Here is an 18957-nt window from a genome sequence, read left to right on the forward strand (position 1 = left end):
CTTGCTGTAATATCTGACCTAAATATTCAATCTTAATCTAACCTATATGGAGTTTCTCCTCATTAAACTTTATAATTTCTCCAGTGTGCTTGAGAATATCTATCATCTTGCTAAAATAGTTTTTATGAGTTTTCCCTAACTTAAATATATCAACAATAACATTATTGAGGCTTATGTAACATTCACAAAATAAGGGAGGTGGAAGCTTTACCTGCTGTAACTCTGGTAGATTAAGTATGCTTTAAGTTTAATAAAGAATGTATCGTTGAGGGGTTTAAACTGGAATGGGAAAGCTGAATTATCACTAGGGTCAAGGTATATTCACTAGTCTTGAGGGTCAACACACATTCATCATGTGTCAGCTTTTCTACTTCAATCATTGAATTGATCTTAGCTAGAATATCCACTCTATGGTCTTCTAACTCAGACTTCATTCTAGTATTGCAAACTTGGATTCTTTATGTGGTGGGCATATATCAGAAATGGCACTGGGATCCACATGAAATAAAATTAGTTCAGTAAATATATCTTCAGATAAAGCAGACTGCCTACATAGTAATTGTAGTAATCCAGTAGACAGAGCAGGGTTCTAGGTTACTCAGTAGACCTGTTTTACAAACTAATTTCTAGGCATAGTAACAATGCAAAGATAGAATTGATAATGTGAAGATAGCAATTTGTGGTTATGAACTAAGAGATCAAAGAGCACATGACTATCACAGAAATCATTATCACTATCATAGAATTGTTTAAACATTTCTACATATGTGCTATATTTTGATGATGTTTGTGTGGATACGTCCTTTTGTTTGTGTAAGTTGTTTGTCTTTTCCATTGCAAACAACTCAGCATAAGCCCTTGCAGAAGCATCTACATCAGTGGTTCACAACTGGGGTCCATATAGCCCTTGGGGATTCTTATAAGATTTTGTTAAAATTTATAGGTAATAATTTAGTTTTACTTTTGTAATATTCTTTTATTTGTTTCGGTCATTTGACTGCAGCCATGTTGGAGCACCGCCTTTAGTCAAGGAAATCTACCCCAGGACTTATTCTTTGTAAGCCTAGTACTTATTCTATCGGTCTCTTTTTGCCGAACCGCTAAGTTACGGAAATGTGAACACACCAACATCGGTTGTCAAGCGATGGTGAGGGGACAACTACAGACACAAACACACACACACACACACACATACGACGGGTTTCTTTCACTTTCTGTCTACCAAATCCACTCACAAGGCTTTGGTCGGCCAGAGGCTATAGTAGGAGACACTTGCCGAAGGTGCCACGCAGTGGGACTGAACCTGGAACCATGTGATTGGTAAGCAAGCTACTTACCACACAGCCACTCCTGTGCCTCATAGAAAAATATTTGAATTTTTTATTATTCAATTCCTAATAATAATAATTATGATAATACAGCAGGATTTTTTTTATATATACATCGAATGGTTATGGAGGTTCAGTTGAGTAAAATAGTAATCAAAGGGACCCCGAAGGCAAAAAATAATTGTGAACCACTGCTGTATGTAGTCACTTGACCTTCTAGAAATAGCAACCAGATCTCTCTTAAAAATTAGCGTATATTAGTTAATGTAGTTCTAGCTACATTTATTTTTGAATAAGACAAGATGGTCACAGGTGGAATACTCAGGCCAGCTTGGAACTAAACCACAACTTAGTTGTGATGTGGAGAATTGTACTTTTTTGTCTGAGATGAACAGAGTTATGTCCCTTGATCTACAGCACGCTAGCTGTAGGCAACCAGTAGAAAGTAACCATGTTATACATTAGTAAAGAATACAAATAGTGGACTGTGTTTTACGATGTGAGAAAGGAGAGGATTCCAAAATTTCAGATGTCTTCTACTATAGTCCCAGGACAACCAAAACTTTGTGAGTGAATTTGGTAGGCAGAAACTGAAAGCAACCCACTGTGTGTGTGTGTCTTCGTATCTGTATTTGTTTTCAACTACTGGTTTACAACCCTGTAACTTAATGGTTTAGCAAAAGAAACCTAAAGAATAAGTACCAAATTCAAAAAATAAAAAAAGTCCTGGGGTCGATTTGTTCGACTTAAACCCTTCAAGATGGTGTCCCAGTACGGCCATAGTCAAATTAGTGAAATAAATAATAGAAAAAATAAAAAATACCCGGTGAAAATTTTTCTTTTCTCTCCGAGGGTCTTGACTGAATTGTCAAATTTCTTTTTCCTCACAGAATAAAAGCATATTCCACTGTTTTAAATAGCTGTAGTAAATTTCAAACTTGTGAGTAGAGCTCAGCTGTGTATTTAAAGCTTTTCCCACTGTCCTCTCATTGCTGAACATCACAGCTCACACCATGTTTGTATTAGAATCTTCAAGTGATGGTTGTTTCTTGTCTTGGTTTTATTTTATTTCCTCAATAGTCATTTTATATCTACAGCACAGTCATAGCCACAGATGTGCCGTATAACCATGCAATCGCAACAATTCAGTTATATATATATATATCATTGCTATTATGCAAAAGTGTAAGTCCAAAACGTTGCTTTTCCAGAAAATGAAAAAAATAGTTTCATCATTCCATTTCTTTTTCCATTAGCAACAGTTTCAGCTTAACAATAATACTTTGTTGGGTGCATAAAATCATAACTCCATGATACTTTCAGTTATAAATATTTTTGCAAAACTGTCATATTTGGGACTTACTACACTTTTGAAAGGTGCTTAACCGTTGTACTACACTTTGACAATTTTCATCTGAAGCAGCTGGAGATACGATAGTTTGACCAAAAGAACCGGCTATTGCAAGCAGAATTAAATATTGAAAAAAAAAAAAACGCATATGGAGACCTGACAGTTTAACATAATAGCAGTGATTTGTTGTAGCAATAAAGTTTTGTCCCCTACCATGTGTGACAACCAGTGTTAGTGTGTTTACATCTCTGTAAGTGGTTCGGCAAAAGAGTCTGATAGAATAATTATTGTGCTTTAAAAAGAAATTAGTACTGGAGTTGATTCATTTGACTAAAATTCTTGAAGGTGGTGCCCCAGCATGGCCGCTGTCATTATGACTGGAATGTGTAAATGTTTTATGATATATATATATCATCATCATCATCGGTTAACGTCCGTTTTCCATGCTAGCATGGGTTGGATGGTTCGATCGGGGTCTGGGAAGCCAAGAGGCTGCACCAGGCTCCAGTCTGATTTGGCAGTGTTTCTACAGCTGGATGCCCTTCCTAACGCCAACAACTCTGTGAGTGTAGTAGGTGCTTTTTACGTGCCACCATCACGGGCCAGGGAAGGCTGGTAACAGCCACGATCGGTTCATGCTTTTTTACGTGCCACTGGCATGGAAGCCAGTCAAGGTGGCACTGGCATCGGCCACATTTGGATGGTGCTTTATATGTGCCACCAGCACAGATATCTTAACTACAATTTCCATTTGATTTTTATTTTGATGTTGGTATTGACGTACTTGATTCAATAGGTCTCCTCAAGCACAGCAGGTCGCCCAATGATCCAAGGTAAGCACGGCAGGTCATCCTGCAATCCAAGGTACTTTGGATGGGCTGGGGCTGCTATGTGAAGCTTGTGCAGGAAACAGCCATGAACTCACGTTGTTTGTCGAGTCTTCGCAGTCACAGCATATCTCCAGAGGATTCGGTCTTTCGTCATTGCCTCTGTGAGGCCCAACGTTTATTGCAGTTTTTGGTGATCTCCCCAGGCACCAAATAGGTATTTGCTTTTTGACCTATAAATATTGGTTCCAAATTTTGGCACAAGGCCAGGATTTTGTAGGGAGAAAGTAAGTGAATTACATTGACACCAGTGCTTGACTTGTACTTATTTTATCAATCCTGAAAGGATGAAAAGCAAAGTCAGTCTTGGTGGAATTTGAACTCAGAACATAAAGATGGATGAAATGCCACCAAAGTCTTGTGAGTGGATCTGGTAGATGGAAACTTAAAGAAGCCCATTGTATATGTGTGTGGTGTGTGTTTGTCCCCACCACTGCTTGACAACTGGTGTTGGTGTGTTGACATTCCCATAACTTATCAGTTTGGCAAAAGAATCCAAAAAAAAATAAGTAATGGTGTTGATTTGTTCAGCTAAAATTCTTCATGGTGGTGGTCCAGCATGGCAGCAGTCTAATGTAAAAGATGAAAGATATAATATATATATGTATTTTGAGGGGCTCTGAAAGGGGTCTCAGAAAGTAGTGTCCCTACCTTCCTGAGCTAGTTTTCCACCACATTTCTTAAAGTTGTGGTAGAGGCTTTGGTCTTGGGACCACTTATGTCTAAGCAAGGGCATGTTTCCCATAGAAAATCCAGCTCCAAAAAAACCTCATGATAGCAGAGGACAATGGGCACCAGCCAGGCCAGTCCAAAGTTTTGGGTGGGCTGCAGGCTGCACCTGCCTACCTCAGTTGCTTTGGCATTGAGGTAGATCAAGCTACTCCCGTTAATGGGTACAAAACCTGGATTTAAAACACTGGGTGATGATGATGATGTATGTATGTATGTATGTGTATATCTCTATCTATATATATATATAGTCTTGACCATACAGTTTCATATGTGTACAGTGACAACAACATAGTGGATATGCAATTAAATGAATTGAGTCATTAAGTAGGGTGTTGATCAGGACAGAGTACAGCAATGATGAAAAATTGTTAGTTACTGGTAGAGCAACATGTAATTAACTTGGTCACCTGTGGCTGTTTCTATTAGTGTGTAATGAACCCTCAAGAATATATTAGACTTGTGCATTGTGAGTTCTGAAGCTGGTCTCAACGTCTGTTTTGATGTAGGTTGAAGTAAATAATGAAGTAACCATTATCAAAGTCACAAAAAGGATTAGCAAACCATGACCAATTTGTTGTTGGTTTCCGCTTCTTATTGGTTGCTATAGCAACCAGTTGTTCTGTGCAGTGGAGCAAGAGACTTTCCTGAAAATCAGCACTGAAGCTGGTCAAACTGCTTCAATGATCAATCGTAACCTTGGATCAATATAAAAGATTGTACATTTATATTACTGTCATTGCTTTATTAGTTATTGCTTGTACTCTTGATTTTGGGGATGACTTCATTCTGTATTATTATTATTATTAATAATATTATTATTTACAGAAAGGTGATGAGCTGGCAGAGTTATCAACATGCCATTCAAAATGCTTTGCAGTATTTCAACTGTCTTTAGGCTGTAAGTTCATATTCCGTTAAGGTCAACCTTGTCTTTCATCCTTTTGGAATCAATGAAATTAGTACCAGTTGACTCGCCTCTTTCCTCCAAATTTCAGGTCTTGTGCCCTTAGTAAAAAGGATTAATATCATTATTGACAGATTTGTTTGGGCACCAAATAAAATGCCTTGTGGTATTTATTTCAGCTCTTTACATTCTGAATTCAAATCCTGCTGCAGTTAATTTTGCCACTAATTTTTTCGGATACATAGAGTTAGATACTAATTAGATAATGGGGTCTACATAGTCATCTACTTGCTCCCTTCAAAATTGCTGGCCTTGTGTTACAATGTGAAACCATTATTATTAATGTTGTTGTTGTTAGTAGTAGTAGCAGCGGCAGCAATAGAGGTGATGATACAGTACTGAAAACTAGGTCTTTATTTTGTTCTGTTCTTATCAAATACAGTTTTAAGTGCCCACCACCACTACTACTACTAGAAGACTTTCCTGTAGAGGGTATTAGGTGTCGCAGAGTAAAATAATGTTTTTCTCTTGAGCTGAATGAAGAAACTTCTATGTGGTTGCTTGATGTGCTAGAAAAACCAGTCAAATCTCTCCTTAGACCACATCATACTGTCATTAAGAAAATAAAGATGTTAGATAATGTAGTTATAGATAGCTTGGGAAAAGAGGGGTTGTTAATATCTGGAGCAATTTTAACCCTTTCATTACCAACCCGGCTGAAACTGGCTCCGGCTCTGTAGTACAAATGTCTTGTTTTCATAAGTTTTTAATTAAAATCTTCTACCAAACCATAGTCACAATTTATGTTCCTAACACTAGCTTAATGATAACTAAGTTATTTTACTAAATTCTTTACTATATTTAAAGTAATTGAAAGAAACTCAGAGCATCTCAAAATAAATACAGTAACGAAAGGGTTAATCATACATCGGCTGGATTGGATTTGACCTTGGGCTAATTATGAACAACAACAGTTTGTCTTTTCTTTCCGAATCTGAAGAAAACATTGCAAGTGAAAGGCATCAACAGTCTCAATGAACTTCCTTACTTTTCTAGAGAGTTGATGTGTGTGTGTGTGTGTGTGTACAAGCTCACATGCACATACATTCTACGATAATCAATTCTCCCCAGCCCTGTTTTAAGTGGGTATATAGTTACTATCTGAAGGACCTCTCATATTTTCCACTTATTTCTTATTCATGTGATTATCAAACCTTACACACACACACATCCATCACTGCTGATATCACTAATGAACAAGTTTACTGATGACCTGTATACTACTCACATCATTTTCATCTGAACAGTTTTACTTAGATTTCATGTTATCAGCTTATCATCATTGACATCATTGTCTTACGTCTGCTTTCTGTGCTTGCATGGGTTGGATAGTTTGTTCCGGCATTCTTAACTTCATCATAAATTTCATTTTAGCTCGACTTTTATGGCTCTACGCCCTTCCCAACATCAACCATTTTACACAGTGGGTTGCATTTTTCATGCAACAATCTGAGAGATTATGTCTTTGACAAGACCAAAAGGGTTCACTGAACCCCACACTGAAGAGTGCTCTGGGTGTATTTCACTATGGCTTTAGCATTAGAGAAGATAGGAGTGAGAGCATGATGGGTAAGCAAGATATGAATGGTGAGGGTGAACGATGGATGTCAGTACCAAATAGCTTGGACAGAAGTATATGTTCTATGTTCAAACTGGCCAGATTCAGCCTCTCACACCTGCCATATAATGTCTTTTTAGAATAGACATTGCCATTAAAACTTCAAAGTTACAAGATAATGCATGATTAATTCAAAATAATGTGCATTAATAAGCATTTGAGTAATAAAAATAAATTATGTCAGTATGTTAAAAGTTACCATTAGCTATATATTATTCAGGCAAAATTACTGTAAGAGAATTTTTTGTACACAAAATATTTTGGTAAAATTTTCTCGAAAAAAAAAAAAAGTTATCTAGAGATTAAAATATAGGAATTAAGGTTTTTATCATTGGGGAGGGGAATCACTTTGAAATACATTGATGTATTGATTATTTTTACTTTTGCTTACATGTATATTCAATTTGAAGTCTTGGAATTGTTGATTCTTTTAATGCTGATTCTTAGGTCACAGACTGTATGTTCTTGCACTGCTCACACCTTTCCAAGGAAGGGTGGCTGACACAGAAAAGTGATTGATACAGATCCACATTCATTCAAACAATACTGCCTCTCTAACAAGATCATCTATTCACAAGATTTTTTTAAAGAATACATCTGGAGAAGTGCAGAAGTAAACCAGAGTGGCACTAGCACCTTTTTAGTTAACTTCTGCAGATGTAATCCAGTTAATACTTTCAGTAGTAAGTATAGGACTAGGAGTGGCTGTGTGGTAAGTAGCTTGTTTACGAACCACATGGTTCCGGGTTCAGTCCCACTGCGTGACACCTTGGGCAAGTGTCTTCTACTATAGCCTTGGGTTGACCAAAACCTTGTGAGTGGATTTGGTAGACAGAAACTGAAAGAAGCCAGTCGTATATATGTATATATATATGTTTGTGTGTCTGTGTTTGTCCCCCCAACACCACTTGACAACCAATGCTGGTGTGTTTACGTCACCGTAACTTAGCAGTTCGGCAAAAGATACCGATAGAATAAGTCCGGGGATTGATTTGCTTGACTAAAGGCGATGCTCTAGCATGGCCACAGTCAAATGACTGAAACAAGTAAAAGAGTATAGAAATAAGCTGCCAATACTAATTTGAGAATAAACTCCCAAATCTGGTAGTGAGCAGAATAAATCAAATACTTCTTCAGGTATGTGTCTTCTCTCATCTGTTATTAATTTTGTTTTTCTAATTTCAGACCATATCACAAATACTTGTTGTAGTCATCCTCTCTTTAAAGAAGCTGAATTAGAAGAAAGTAATGCAATTGGTGTCCGGAGAGCTGCACAAAGGAAACTACAACATGAGTTGGGTATTCCACCAGAGCAGGTGAGATTGGAAATCATAAATTTTTCCATTATTATATTTTATTCATCATCATTTAACATCCATTTTCCATGCTGGCATGGGTTGGAGGCTTGACAGGAGCTAGCGAGGCCAGGGGTCACACTAGGTTCCATCTTCTGTTTTGGCTTGGTTTCTACAGCTGGATGCCCTTCCTAACACCAGCCACTTTACAGAGGATACGGGATGCTTGTTATATGGCACCAGTGCTCTTTACATGGCACCAGAACCAGTGCTTTTCATGTGGAACCAGCACCAGCCCTTTTTTATGTAGCACTAGCACTTTTTATGTGGTATTGTGGTTTTAAGATATTAATTCTGTTGTGGGGGGCAAGTCTTCTTCAGTATAGCAATGTGCCATATATATATTATAAACTTAAAACAGTGTTAAATATAATATAACAGAGAATATTTCTTTCTCTTTGACATCTGTTTCTCCCTGCATGCATATTCACATATGACCAGAGTGGCAATTCTATATTATTAATTAGGCAAGTGTCCAGTAAGGGTGGATCTTGTTATATAAACAGAGTAATTTGAACATTTTCTCAGTAATCCACCACTTTTATCTCATGTTTACTGTACCTCTTATTAATGATTGTTTTTATAGTAGGAATCAAAGAGGTCATCTGGGTAAATGTGAGGAATACTAATCATTATGAAAATCTCATAGAATCTTGTCTATAAGCAGCTGTTGTCCTATGGTCTGGGAGAACTTTCTTAAATATATTTTAATAAATAATGTAATATGTGCAGGCAGAGCTGTGTGTCTAAAAGGTTTGTTTCACAACTACATAGTTGTTCAATTCTACTGTGCAAGCATGTTCTACCATAGCCCCTACCAACCAAAGCCTTGTGAGTGGATTTGGGAAATAGAAACTGAAAGAAGTGTCGAGTGTGTGAGCGTGTGTCCTTGTTTTGACATAGTGCACTAATTGAACTTTACCATCATAGAAGCAATGTTTGCAGTCTTCCATGAAAGCATGTCCAGCTCTTGTGCTGGTAGTCTTTGAAAGACTAGGGTAAATATGATATTACCTTAATTGGAAACAGGTGATGGTTAATGACAGGCAGGATATCTGAACATAGAAAATCTGCCTCAATGAATTTTGTCTGACCCATGCAAGCATGGAAAAGTGGATGTTAAAATGATGATCATAATAATTTTTTAGAAACTGCTATATGATGATGACCTAGTTGGTGACTTGATTAGTGACCTGGTTACTATGGTAGAATTAGATCAGAAGAGTTCCAAAATAGAGTATAGAAAATTCCAGAGGCATCTGATATGTGGCCTTACTCATTGTGCAGAGAAAGGAGTAGGAAGGAATTAGTTCTGTGTACTTCATGCACATTATAGGTACATGAAAGATGCAAAGATTTTTGAAAACTTTTTACCTTTAAATGTAAAACATTAACTTTTGTAATGTATGTATCGACAAGGGTAGGGAATGGATCGGGGATGAAACACTGCAGTGTGCTATGAGAGAAGGGGGTCTGTGATTGAGGAAGACATGGGAAAAAGTACTGAAGCCAGATCACAGGATACTGGACCTCAAAGATAGGATGACAAAACTACTGGGGTAAGAAGCATTATGTTATACAGAAAATCAGCTACATTAGCATGGAAAGTAGACAATAGAATGATGATGATTTGCATAGATGAACTTGTTCAATCAATCCTTATTGAATTGAACAAATTTGCTGGAATGCAGAGAGTCTCTGAGGTTGAATTTCCCTTCTTTGAAGCATGAAAACCATTTCTGCATAGTGCCTTCTCTGTACACAGCACAAATGTCTCAAGAGGCTTTGACATCTTGCTTGAAAGTAGAGAGAAACAGTTATTGAAAATGCTAATTTTTTTCTCCTTGTCACTCCATCTGAAAATAGGCATAAAATTTATTCAAATTTCAAAAATGTTAAAGCAAAGTGGTAGAAAAAGAATAGAGCTACAAAAAAGAAAAAAAACATAACATTTTATGATAAAAATATTTTTCTTGTTCATTTAAATAACATTGAAAAGAAATGAGTGAAATTACCTAACAATTCAATATTTATTAAAACATTAACACTAACTACCTTTTCTCTCACCTTGGTTTCTATAGGTACCACTTGAAGACATTCATTACATCACTAGAATGCACTACAAAGCTGGAAATGTTCCCCTTGATGGTAAATGGGGAGAACATGAAATTGATTATGTTTTATTTATTAAGAAAAATGTTGACTTAAATCTCAATCCCAATGAAGTGAAAAGTACCATGTATTTAAACTGTGATGGAGTGAAAGATTTGATGAGTAAGTTCTAGTTTGGTTTTTTTAACATCTCCACCCTTCTTCTCTCTATATATTATTGAAGATAATGATTATAAACATTATTCTTGTCTTGGTTTTTTTCACTTTGTTCTTTCCTTCTGGGTCAATAGGTCACCTGTGTCCAGACTGCAGCAAATGCTTTCATTGTTAAATATAGCCTATAATATCAACTACAATATAAACTATAATAACACTGTCTACGTATCCGTGCAAGAAATTATTGCTATTGACAGGTTTGGAAGTATGTCAGATGAAATGTTGGGTATTCAGTTGCTCCTGTGTACATTCAGAGTTGACTTTGCCTTTCATGCTTCATGAGCTGATAGAAAAAGTGCTAGGATCACCCCCCCACCTTATCCTCATCATCATCATCACCCCCATCATCCTCCCCCTCCCCCTCCTCCTCCTCCCAACAGATTAGACTGGAAAAGAGAAATTCCTAACCTCAGGCAACAACAAATAACCTTAGATGCCAATAGCCTTCCTAAGTACCCTAGCTGTCCCTAACAATACTGTTTTCTGGAGCTGCACTAAACTAGGTTTTTTTAATATTATTTTGATTGTTATTTTTATTATTATTAAGAGGTGAGTTGGCAGAATTGATAACATGCCAGAAAAAATGCTTAGTAGCATTTCTTTCACTTTCTAGTTTTGAGTTCAAATTCCACCCAGGTCTACTTTGCTCTTCATCCTTTCCTTGGTCAATAAAACAAGTACCAGTCAACTAGCACTTCCCCCAAAATTTCAGGCCTTGTGCCTATAATAGAAAAAATTATTATTATTGAGATGATGATATCAAGAGCATGCAAACATCAACCTGTAATGTTTCAATCTATTCTACATGATACAGGTATCATTATAAAAGATAAATGTTCTGACTTATTATAGTGCCCAGTATCACAGCTAATGTTAGGGTGGTGAGCTTACAGAAACATTAGCATGCCAAGCAAAATGATTAGTAAGATTTTGTCCATCTTTACATTCTGAGTTCAAATTCTACTGAGATCAACTTTTGCCTTTCATCCTTTTGGGATTAATAAAATAAATACCAGTTGAACACTTGAGTCAATGTAATCAACTTACCCCATCTCCAAAATTGCTGGCCTTGTGCCAAAATTTGAAACCAGTATCATAGATATTGTTGTTGGGGGCCTTGTGTCATCAATACATCATAACCTTATCAACAGGATTCAGTCTACTCTGTAAATGTTTTGTTCTTTACCCATGCTGGAATTCAGAAGGAATGACTAAAACTTTAACTATATAACGTTAGCGCTCCGGGTGAAATGCTGAGCGGTATTTCGTCTGTCGTTACGTTCTGAGTTCAAATTCCGCCAAGGTCGACTTCGCCTTTCATCCTTTCGGAGTCGATAAATAAAGTACCAGTTTCGCACTGGAGTTGATGTAATCGACTTAATCCCTTTGTCTGTCCTTGTTTAGCCCCTTGTGGGTAGTAAAGAAATATATATAACCTTCCTTTTTTTTTTCTCTTATTTCTTTCAGAAAATTTCAAGGACCGTGGAATCCTTTTGACTCCATGGTTCCAGTTAATTGTGGATAATTTCTTGTACCAGTGGTGGGACAATTTGCAATGCCTTAACACGCAGTACGACCATAAAACTATTTATCGACTGTCAAAGACATGAAGACTCCTGTAGAACCTTTGTTAATATTACAACAGTTCTGATAACATCAACTCAATTCCCAGATTGCGACGTCCATACTTCCTCAGCAATTCATATTTTATTATCTTTACATTTTATTTTTTTTCTCTGTTATTTTCTATTTTTCTTTTGTTTTCTTTATGAAATGGATAGAATGAAATATTAATTTGATTTTGTTTTGATAATATTTTATCTTGATTATGTGTGTAAATAATTTTAAAGAATCAAGTTAGGTAAAACTGGCAAATCATGTGATAAGAACTTTGAATTGAGGCCCAGTTTTTAGTGACAGATCAGTCAAAAATTTAGCAATATACAAAGTAAGGACAGTAAACAATGATCGAACTTTCAGCCATTCTACTTGGTGGAGTAGAAAGGTTTTTGCCTTTTACAAGACCCTAACCCTCATTATCCACCCACACACCACAGCACGACTATTAAGGCTATCTACTGCTCCAACAACAGTCGATGTTGAGAGAAATATTGATATATAGACATTAATTGTTCATTACTGTATTAATCATTTTGTAAATGTTATTCTTGGGAACAGTGCTTTAATATTGTCGTTAGACCCTCTGTTACTTCTGTCATGATGCTGATTGCTATTGATGATGATGAGGAGGTGGAGGAATGGGGAAAGGAAGATATTGATAATGACTTAGATCATAGACTTAGAGCTGGTGTCTGATTTTTAAAACCTGTCTTTATATTGCCACCATTCTGTCAAAGGATTGATTGAAAATTATATTTTACTATTTCCATGGAGAAAACTGATTATGTGGTTATGAGTTCAAGCCACTCTATAGCTAATTATTGTGTATATCTCTGGGTAACATACTTTTGTATATTTTAGTTTACCAGACTGACTGCAGGTTCTATCCTTAAATCAATGGGTAGGATTACAAGGGCATCTGTCAGTATAAACAATTATCCTGAGAAACAAACCATGAAACTCATGAGATGAAGAAAAACGATTGTAATATAGTTGTGTACATTGTCTTGTATATAAACAATATTTTTCTATATTGAACTTCTTTAAGAATAGACTTGATGTCTCTAACAATAGACACATTTGTATTGGAAGTTGAGAGTTTATTTTGTATTTTTATAAATTCTTGGTAGAATTGGTAAAGATCGGCTCATTGCCTAACATTAAAAAAATTGTTGTTTGATATAAAATATTTCAGCGATTGGAGATAGCAGCATCTCTTTTTGAATGAGACTTGGTTCTGTAACTGATTTAATTTCTTTACTTCTGCTGTACCAATTACTGAAACATTCTCTTACCACTACAAAGCATGAAAAATAAACTCCTTACCTTCTGTTCTCTCATAGATTCTTGTCTCTGTTATGTCTACCATCTTGTAAATGAAATCTTTATCTCTGTTTACTCTCTAAATGGTGAGGTGACACCATTTCAAATGTAATATTAACCAGACATTAAAAACTTATTACAAAGATTTTTCTTTTGTTTGGTAATCCAGAGAGAAAATATTAGTATCTGCTGTACTAAAATTTCTGCTTCAAAAATTCATATGGACTCTAATTATATATTTTTTTATGTTTCATTTCTAAACTTTGAAACCTATTACACTTCTGTTTGATAAAATAATTTATTTTCATTTAATCACAATTTAAATAAATATCTTGATTCTGTTTCTTACTTTTCTTATTGGAATTCTTTTTTTATTTGTGTTTTAATTTAATGTTACCTTGTGGCCTTATCATAATTTTTAATGAAACTCTCAAATAATGTCTTTTAAACTAAAAAAATAAAATCACTTAGAAAAGCAAGTAAGGGTCCATGACAAGACCTGCACCTGGCCATACAAATCCTACCTCAATTTCATTCCATCTAACCTATATTAGCTGGGCTGATGCATAAATGTCTGTTGGGTGTAGCCTACAGGAAGGAGAGTGGTGGCTGGCACTACAGAAATTGTGATATGGCTCGTAGTTACAATGTATTTACACTTACATGTGCATGAGTGAGTGGACAAATGAAAGAAAGTGGCACTCAACACATTTGCTAGGATTTACATGTATTATTTAATAACAGTTTGACTCAGCTCCATGCGACTTACAATTTTGTAAGCTTCTAGAACCAACCCACGAACTTGCATGGAGCAGAGTCAGACTGTTATTAAGCAATATACACACACACACAGATATAGTGAAGGTATGTGGTTTAATAGTTAGGGTATTTGGCTTATGATCATAAGATCGGGAGTTCAATTCCTGGTGGCCTGCTGTGTTTATGAGCAAGACACTTTATTTCATGATGTTTCAGTTCGCTCATCTGGCAAAAATGAGTTGTATTTGTATTTCAAAGGGCCAGCCTTGTCACACTCTCTGTCGTGCTGTGGAATGCTCATCCACCTGCATGTTAATTACATGAGCAGGCTGTTCTATTGATCAGATCATCTGATCAATGTTTTATATCTATGTGTATGTGTGTGTGTAAAAAAAAAATATATATATACATACAGGCACAGGAGTGGCTTTCTGGTAAGTAGCTTGCTTACCAACCACATAGTTCTGGGTTCAGTCCCACTGCATGGCACCTTAGGCAACTGTCTTCTACTATATCCTCAGTCCAACCAAAGCTTTGTGAATTGATTTGGTAGACGGAAACTGAAAGAAGCCTGTCATACACACACACATATATGTGTGTGTATATGTTTGTGTCTGTTTCGTCCCCCACCATCACCTGACAACTGATGTTGGTATGTTTACGTCCCCATAAGTTAATGGTTCAGCAAAAGAGACCGATAGAATAAGTACTAGGCTTACAAAGAATAAGTCCTGGGGTCGATTTGTTCAACTAAAGGCAGTGCCCTAGCATGGCTGTAGTCAAATGACTGAAACAAGTAAAAGAATATGTATATGTATGTGTGTATCATATCAAAATCTCAAAACTACAAGATAATGCATGATTAATTCAAAGTATGAATAAATAAGAATTATATTTTACAGAGTAATCCGAATGCTAAAGGGCTGATATATAAAATGATATAAACTGTAAAAATCAACAGTAAAAAGTTATTTTTATATATTGTCAAACATCAAATTACTAATGTTTTGTAAATTGTAGCAAGTTCTTGCTAATTTTCATTTATAAAAAGCACAAATATTTTGGGTTGAATGAGAAGCAAAATATTTTCTTAATGTTAGTTTTCTGTGTTTTTACACTTTACTTCAGATGAAACATAAACATTATTTTAGTAACAAGGTGAATCACTACTCTCCAAGTGGTTCTCTCCTAGTTCATGTAAATATATTTTGCATTTTTTTAGCTATATGTTATTTTTCCTAATTTAAGATGATAATTTGAGGGAAATTTCTCTTCTATTTCTGCCAGTTTGAGCAACTTCACTGAAGCCTTCCTGTATTGACTTGACTATGCAAGGTATTACTATATCAGATATATCCTTTAAGACAGTAGAGTCTGATTTGAGAGAGATTTTGTTACTAATTCCAGCAGGTTGCATGACCACGTAGAAGCTTCTTTGTTGAACTCCAAGACCAACCAACATTCATTGACCTTACCTTACATGGTGTCAAATATTATTAGGTTGTGATTCAGTAGGGCAAACCAGATTGCCAGAAAATAGCAAACCAAACTTCTGCAGGAAGCAGTTCTCTTCCTCCTTCTATCTATCTAGCTATCTCTCTGTCTGTCCTTCTCCTCCACCCTCTCTCTCATTACTTTAAGGAGATAGTTGGTGCAAGTGGCAGTGTAAGGAATGAGTTGTTTCTCTTTCATTATATTAGAAAGGTGGTTGGTGTTAAACATAGTCTGTGGTAGTAGTTACTTAGAAAGTGTATAGTAGGTGGGGAGAAGAACAGCTAGCAATATTTTGGTTTTACACACACACACTTATATATGGAGTGAAGGCATGTGGCTGCATGGTTAGGGTATTTGGCCCATGTTCATAAGGTCATGAGTTTGATTCTTGGTGGCATGTTCTTGCCGTTGAGCAAGGCACTTTATTTCACATTGCTCCTGTCCACCCAACTGGCAAACATGAGTTGTACCTGTATTTCAAAGGGCCAGCCTCATCACATTCTGTGCCTCACTGAATCTCCCTCAGAACTATATTAAGTATACACATGTCTGTGGAATACTCAGCCACTTGCATTTTAATTTCACGAACAGGTTGTTCTGTTGATTGGATCAACTGGAACCCTTATCATCATAAGTGAAGGAGCACCAGTTTATATATATCCCTAAACTTACATAAGCTCGAAGTATTGTGAGATCATACATCAAAATAAATAATAACCAAGTTCTCACAAGGTTCATTTAACCCACCTACATTTACATGCAACAGCATCACACAATCAATTTAGGAAAACTGACTAGTTTTAAAATGTTCTTCAAATAATGGCTTTGTAGCGGCACAAGCAATCAGTGCCATATTGGATGAGATCTCGTGGCAGCCATTGCCATCTCTGAGACTGGAGCGAGACCTCACCTGCATCCATTTGCCATGTGCGAGATCACAACGAGGCTCGCAATGGCAAACTGTATTTAAGGGCAAAACAGAAACAGACTCATTTTCTCTCTCTCTCTCCGCTTCAACACATCAGCCCTTGCTGTGCACACTTCACTGGCTGGGCCTGTCTGCATGTTGTACCTCCAGAGGCAATGGAGATACAACACCACGCACACAGCTCGAGATGGTTGCTGAGAGCAACACACTTCACCTGTTCTGTGAAACTTGTAAATAAACCAGTCGTAAATTGCATTTGTACTTAACTACTTCTTTCTTCACCTGCCGGAGCCTGAACTACATGAAGAACAAGATATAATGGGAGAAGGTGATATTCTCCCAATATCGTAAACCTTGCCTTCCATTATAGCTCTTTTAAAGAATTGTTAATATTTTGTCACTCTTTAATTGAAGGCCCAAATGAAGTATAGAGGTTGTACTACCATAGCTACATGTATTTAACAGTTGTAGTCTAAGATTCTTTCCAAGATGTGAAAAGTCCACTCTGCACATATTCCAAGCCAGCTTGGAAGAAATTTTGCTTTGTTAACTGTCGTCTCTGATGAACAACAAAGTGCCATCGTGGAGAACCTGCAAAAACTTATAGCTTGCATTATAGGTTATACTAAAATGATGTGTCTATGTGTTTGATGGAGCTGTTAGAACTAGAAGCTAAATATCTTTTGAACCATCCTCTTCCATCTCAACAAAAAAAAAAAGAAAAGAAAAGGAGAAACATACACTGAACATTGTAGTGTCTGACAGAGAAAATGATGCGATGTTCATGGCTAGGAAGCATTTGATCATATGCCTGTTTGATTAAAATTAGACAAGAACAACTTATGAAAGCTTGAAAGACTTATTAGGACTTAGTGAGTAACATTCTTTTTTTGTCCCAGACATTAAATTGCATTAACTGTTTAATACATGATGAACCTTTTCATCTGATGCTCATCTTGGAATCAATTATGTAAAGCAAAAATCAATAGGGTGAAACTAGAGAGATGTGAAGTCAACTAGTCTTGATAACTCTGAAATAAGAGTTTTTATTTTGTAATGTGATGATTAAGGTACTTTTAAAAATCTGTATAGATAATTAAATATTATGACATTCTTGTTTCAAACATTAAACAAATAATAAAAGATTTTTAAGATTATCTCTATAGATTTTCTATAGAATTCAGATCCAGCACTGTAAGTTACAATATGTCTATGTAAACAAATACATCTATGTAAATAATGCAAAGATAGGAAAAATAGGTAAAGGGTATATATGCACATTTCAGGCATTATTCTCCTTTCGTCAGCACCTCATCTAACCCATCAACTACCCACAAATATATTGTTTAAATACCCACTAGATTTATCAGTGTTTAATATGAAAATTGGTCTGTCCAATTGTGTTACACTTCAAAACCACAAAGGCAAGAGCAGTTAGTACATTGCTACTATCTGTGGATAAGAGAGTCAGACATGTCAATAAGATCATAAAGGTCAGCAGAAGTGGAAACCATAGGAAGTTGTGAAGGAAGCAGAAACATACTGGAAGCATCAGGAGATTGTTGGAGAGATCCAAGATCCAAATGTGAGGAGTAAAAGAGAACTCATAATATAAAAGATGTGTGATTCAACTAAGGAAGATAAGATCACCATGTGAAAGTGGTAGGGCTTGCCCACCATAGACAGTAGGATCAGGCACTTGAGTGACCACTGTCCTGAAGGTAACTCTAGAACACTGACCAGAGAAAATTATCCTTCCTCATGTGTGCCATTGTTGACCCTTTACCAACCCCAAATAACCTTCAAATATTGTGCAAAAGGGAGAATCTGTCCTACAAGCAACATGGAACATCTCCTTGCACATTCCAAACCACATTTTAACTAGATGCACAGGGTACTGGGAGAAAGCCAATAGAAATGGAGGTATGAGAAAGTTCTTGTAGAAATTGCCAGACAGAAAGACCTACAGAATGTTAAGGCCCACAAGCAGCAGCCTTCACTACCCAAGGGTATCAGATTCCTTAAGGAAGGTGATACGGTTCCTAAGATGAAAGTAGCTGTGGGAGACCAATTTTCTGTTTTGTATCAGACCTCAGACCAGGAGATACAAGTGAATCTAAAGACTAGACTCATATTTCTGGAAGAGGTGGCAGTAACATTCCCCTGGCAAAGTATGTTCTTGGTGTCAGGAAGTGCAAAAACAATCATTGGGGTTGAACTTTTAAGAAATATTATTCTACATTGCTTCAGATTATTTCATGTCTATATCA

The 18957-nt window shown here is 36.3% G+C and overlaps 1 protein-coding gene across 3 annotated transcripts in view; it reads left to right on the top strand.

Annotated features, from left to right (window-relative positions):
* The window catches only part of LOC115216753 (isopentenyl-diphosphate Delta-isomerase 1), a 28885-nt gene extending 15360 nt beyond the window's left edge, over positions 1-13525 (top strand). For all 3 annotated transcript variants that reach the window (XM_029786311.2, XM_036506794.1, XM_029786310.2), the window contains exons 4-6: positions 8066-8196; positions 10317-10509; positions 12031-13525. In XM_029786311.2, coding sequence (XP_029642171.1) covers positions 8066-8196; positions 10317-10509; positions 12031-12173 — 467 coding nt within the window. In that variant the 3' untranslated portion in view covers positions 12174-13525. The remainder of the gene's footprint in view (positions 1-8065; positions 8197-10316; positions 10510-12030) is intronic.
* Positions 13526-18957: the final 5432 nt, after the last annotated feature.

This window comes from Octopus sinensis, linkage group LG10, assembly GCF_006345805.1.
Source record: "Octopus sinensis linkage group LG10, ASM634580v1, whole genome shotgun sequence".
Taxonomy (NCBI): domain Eukaryota; kingdom Metazoa; phylum Mollusca; class Cephalopoda; order Octopoda; family Octopodidae; genus Octopus; species Octopus sinensis.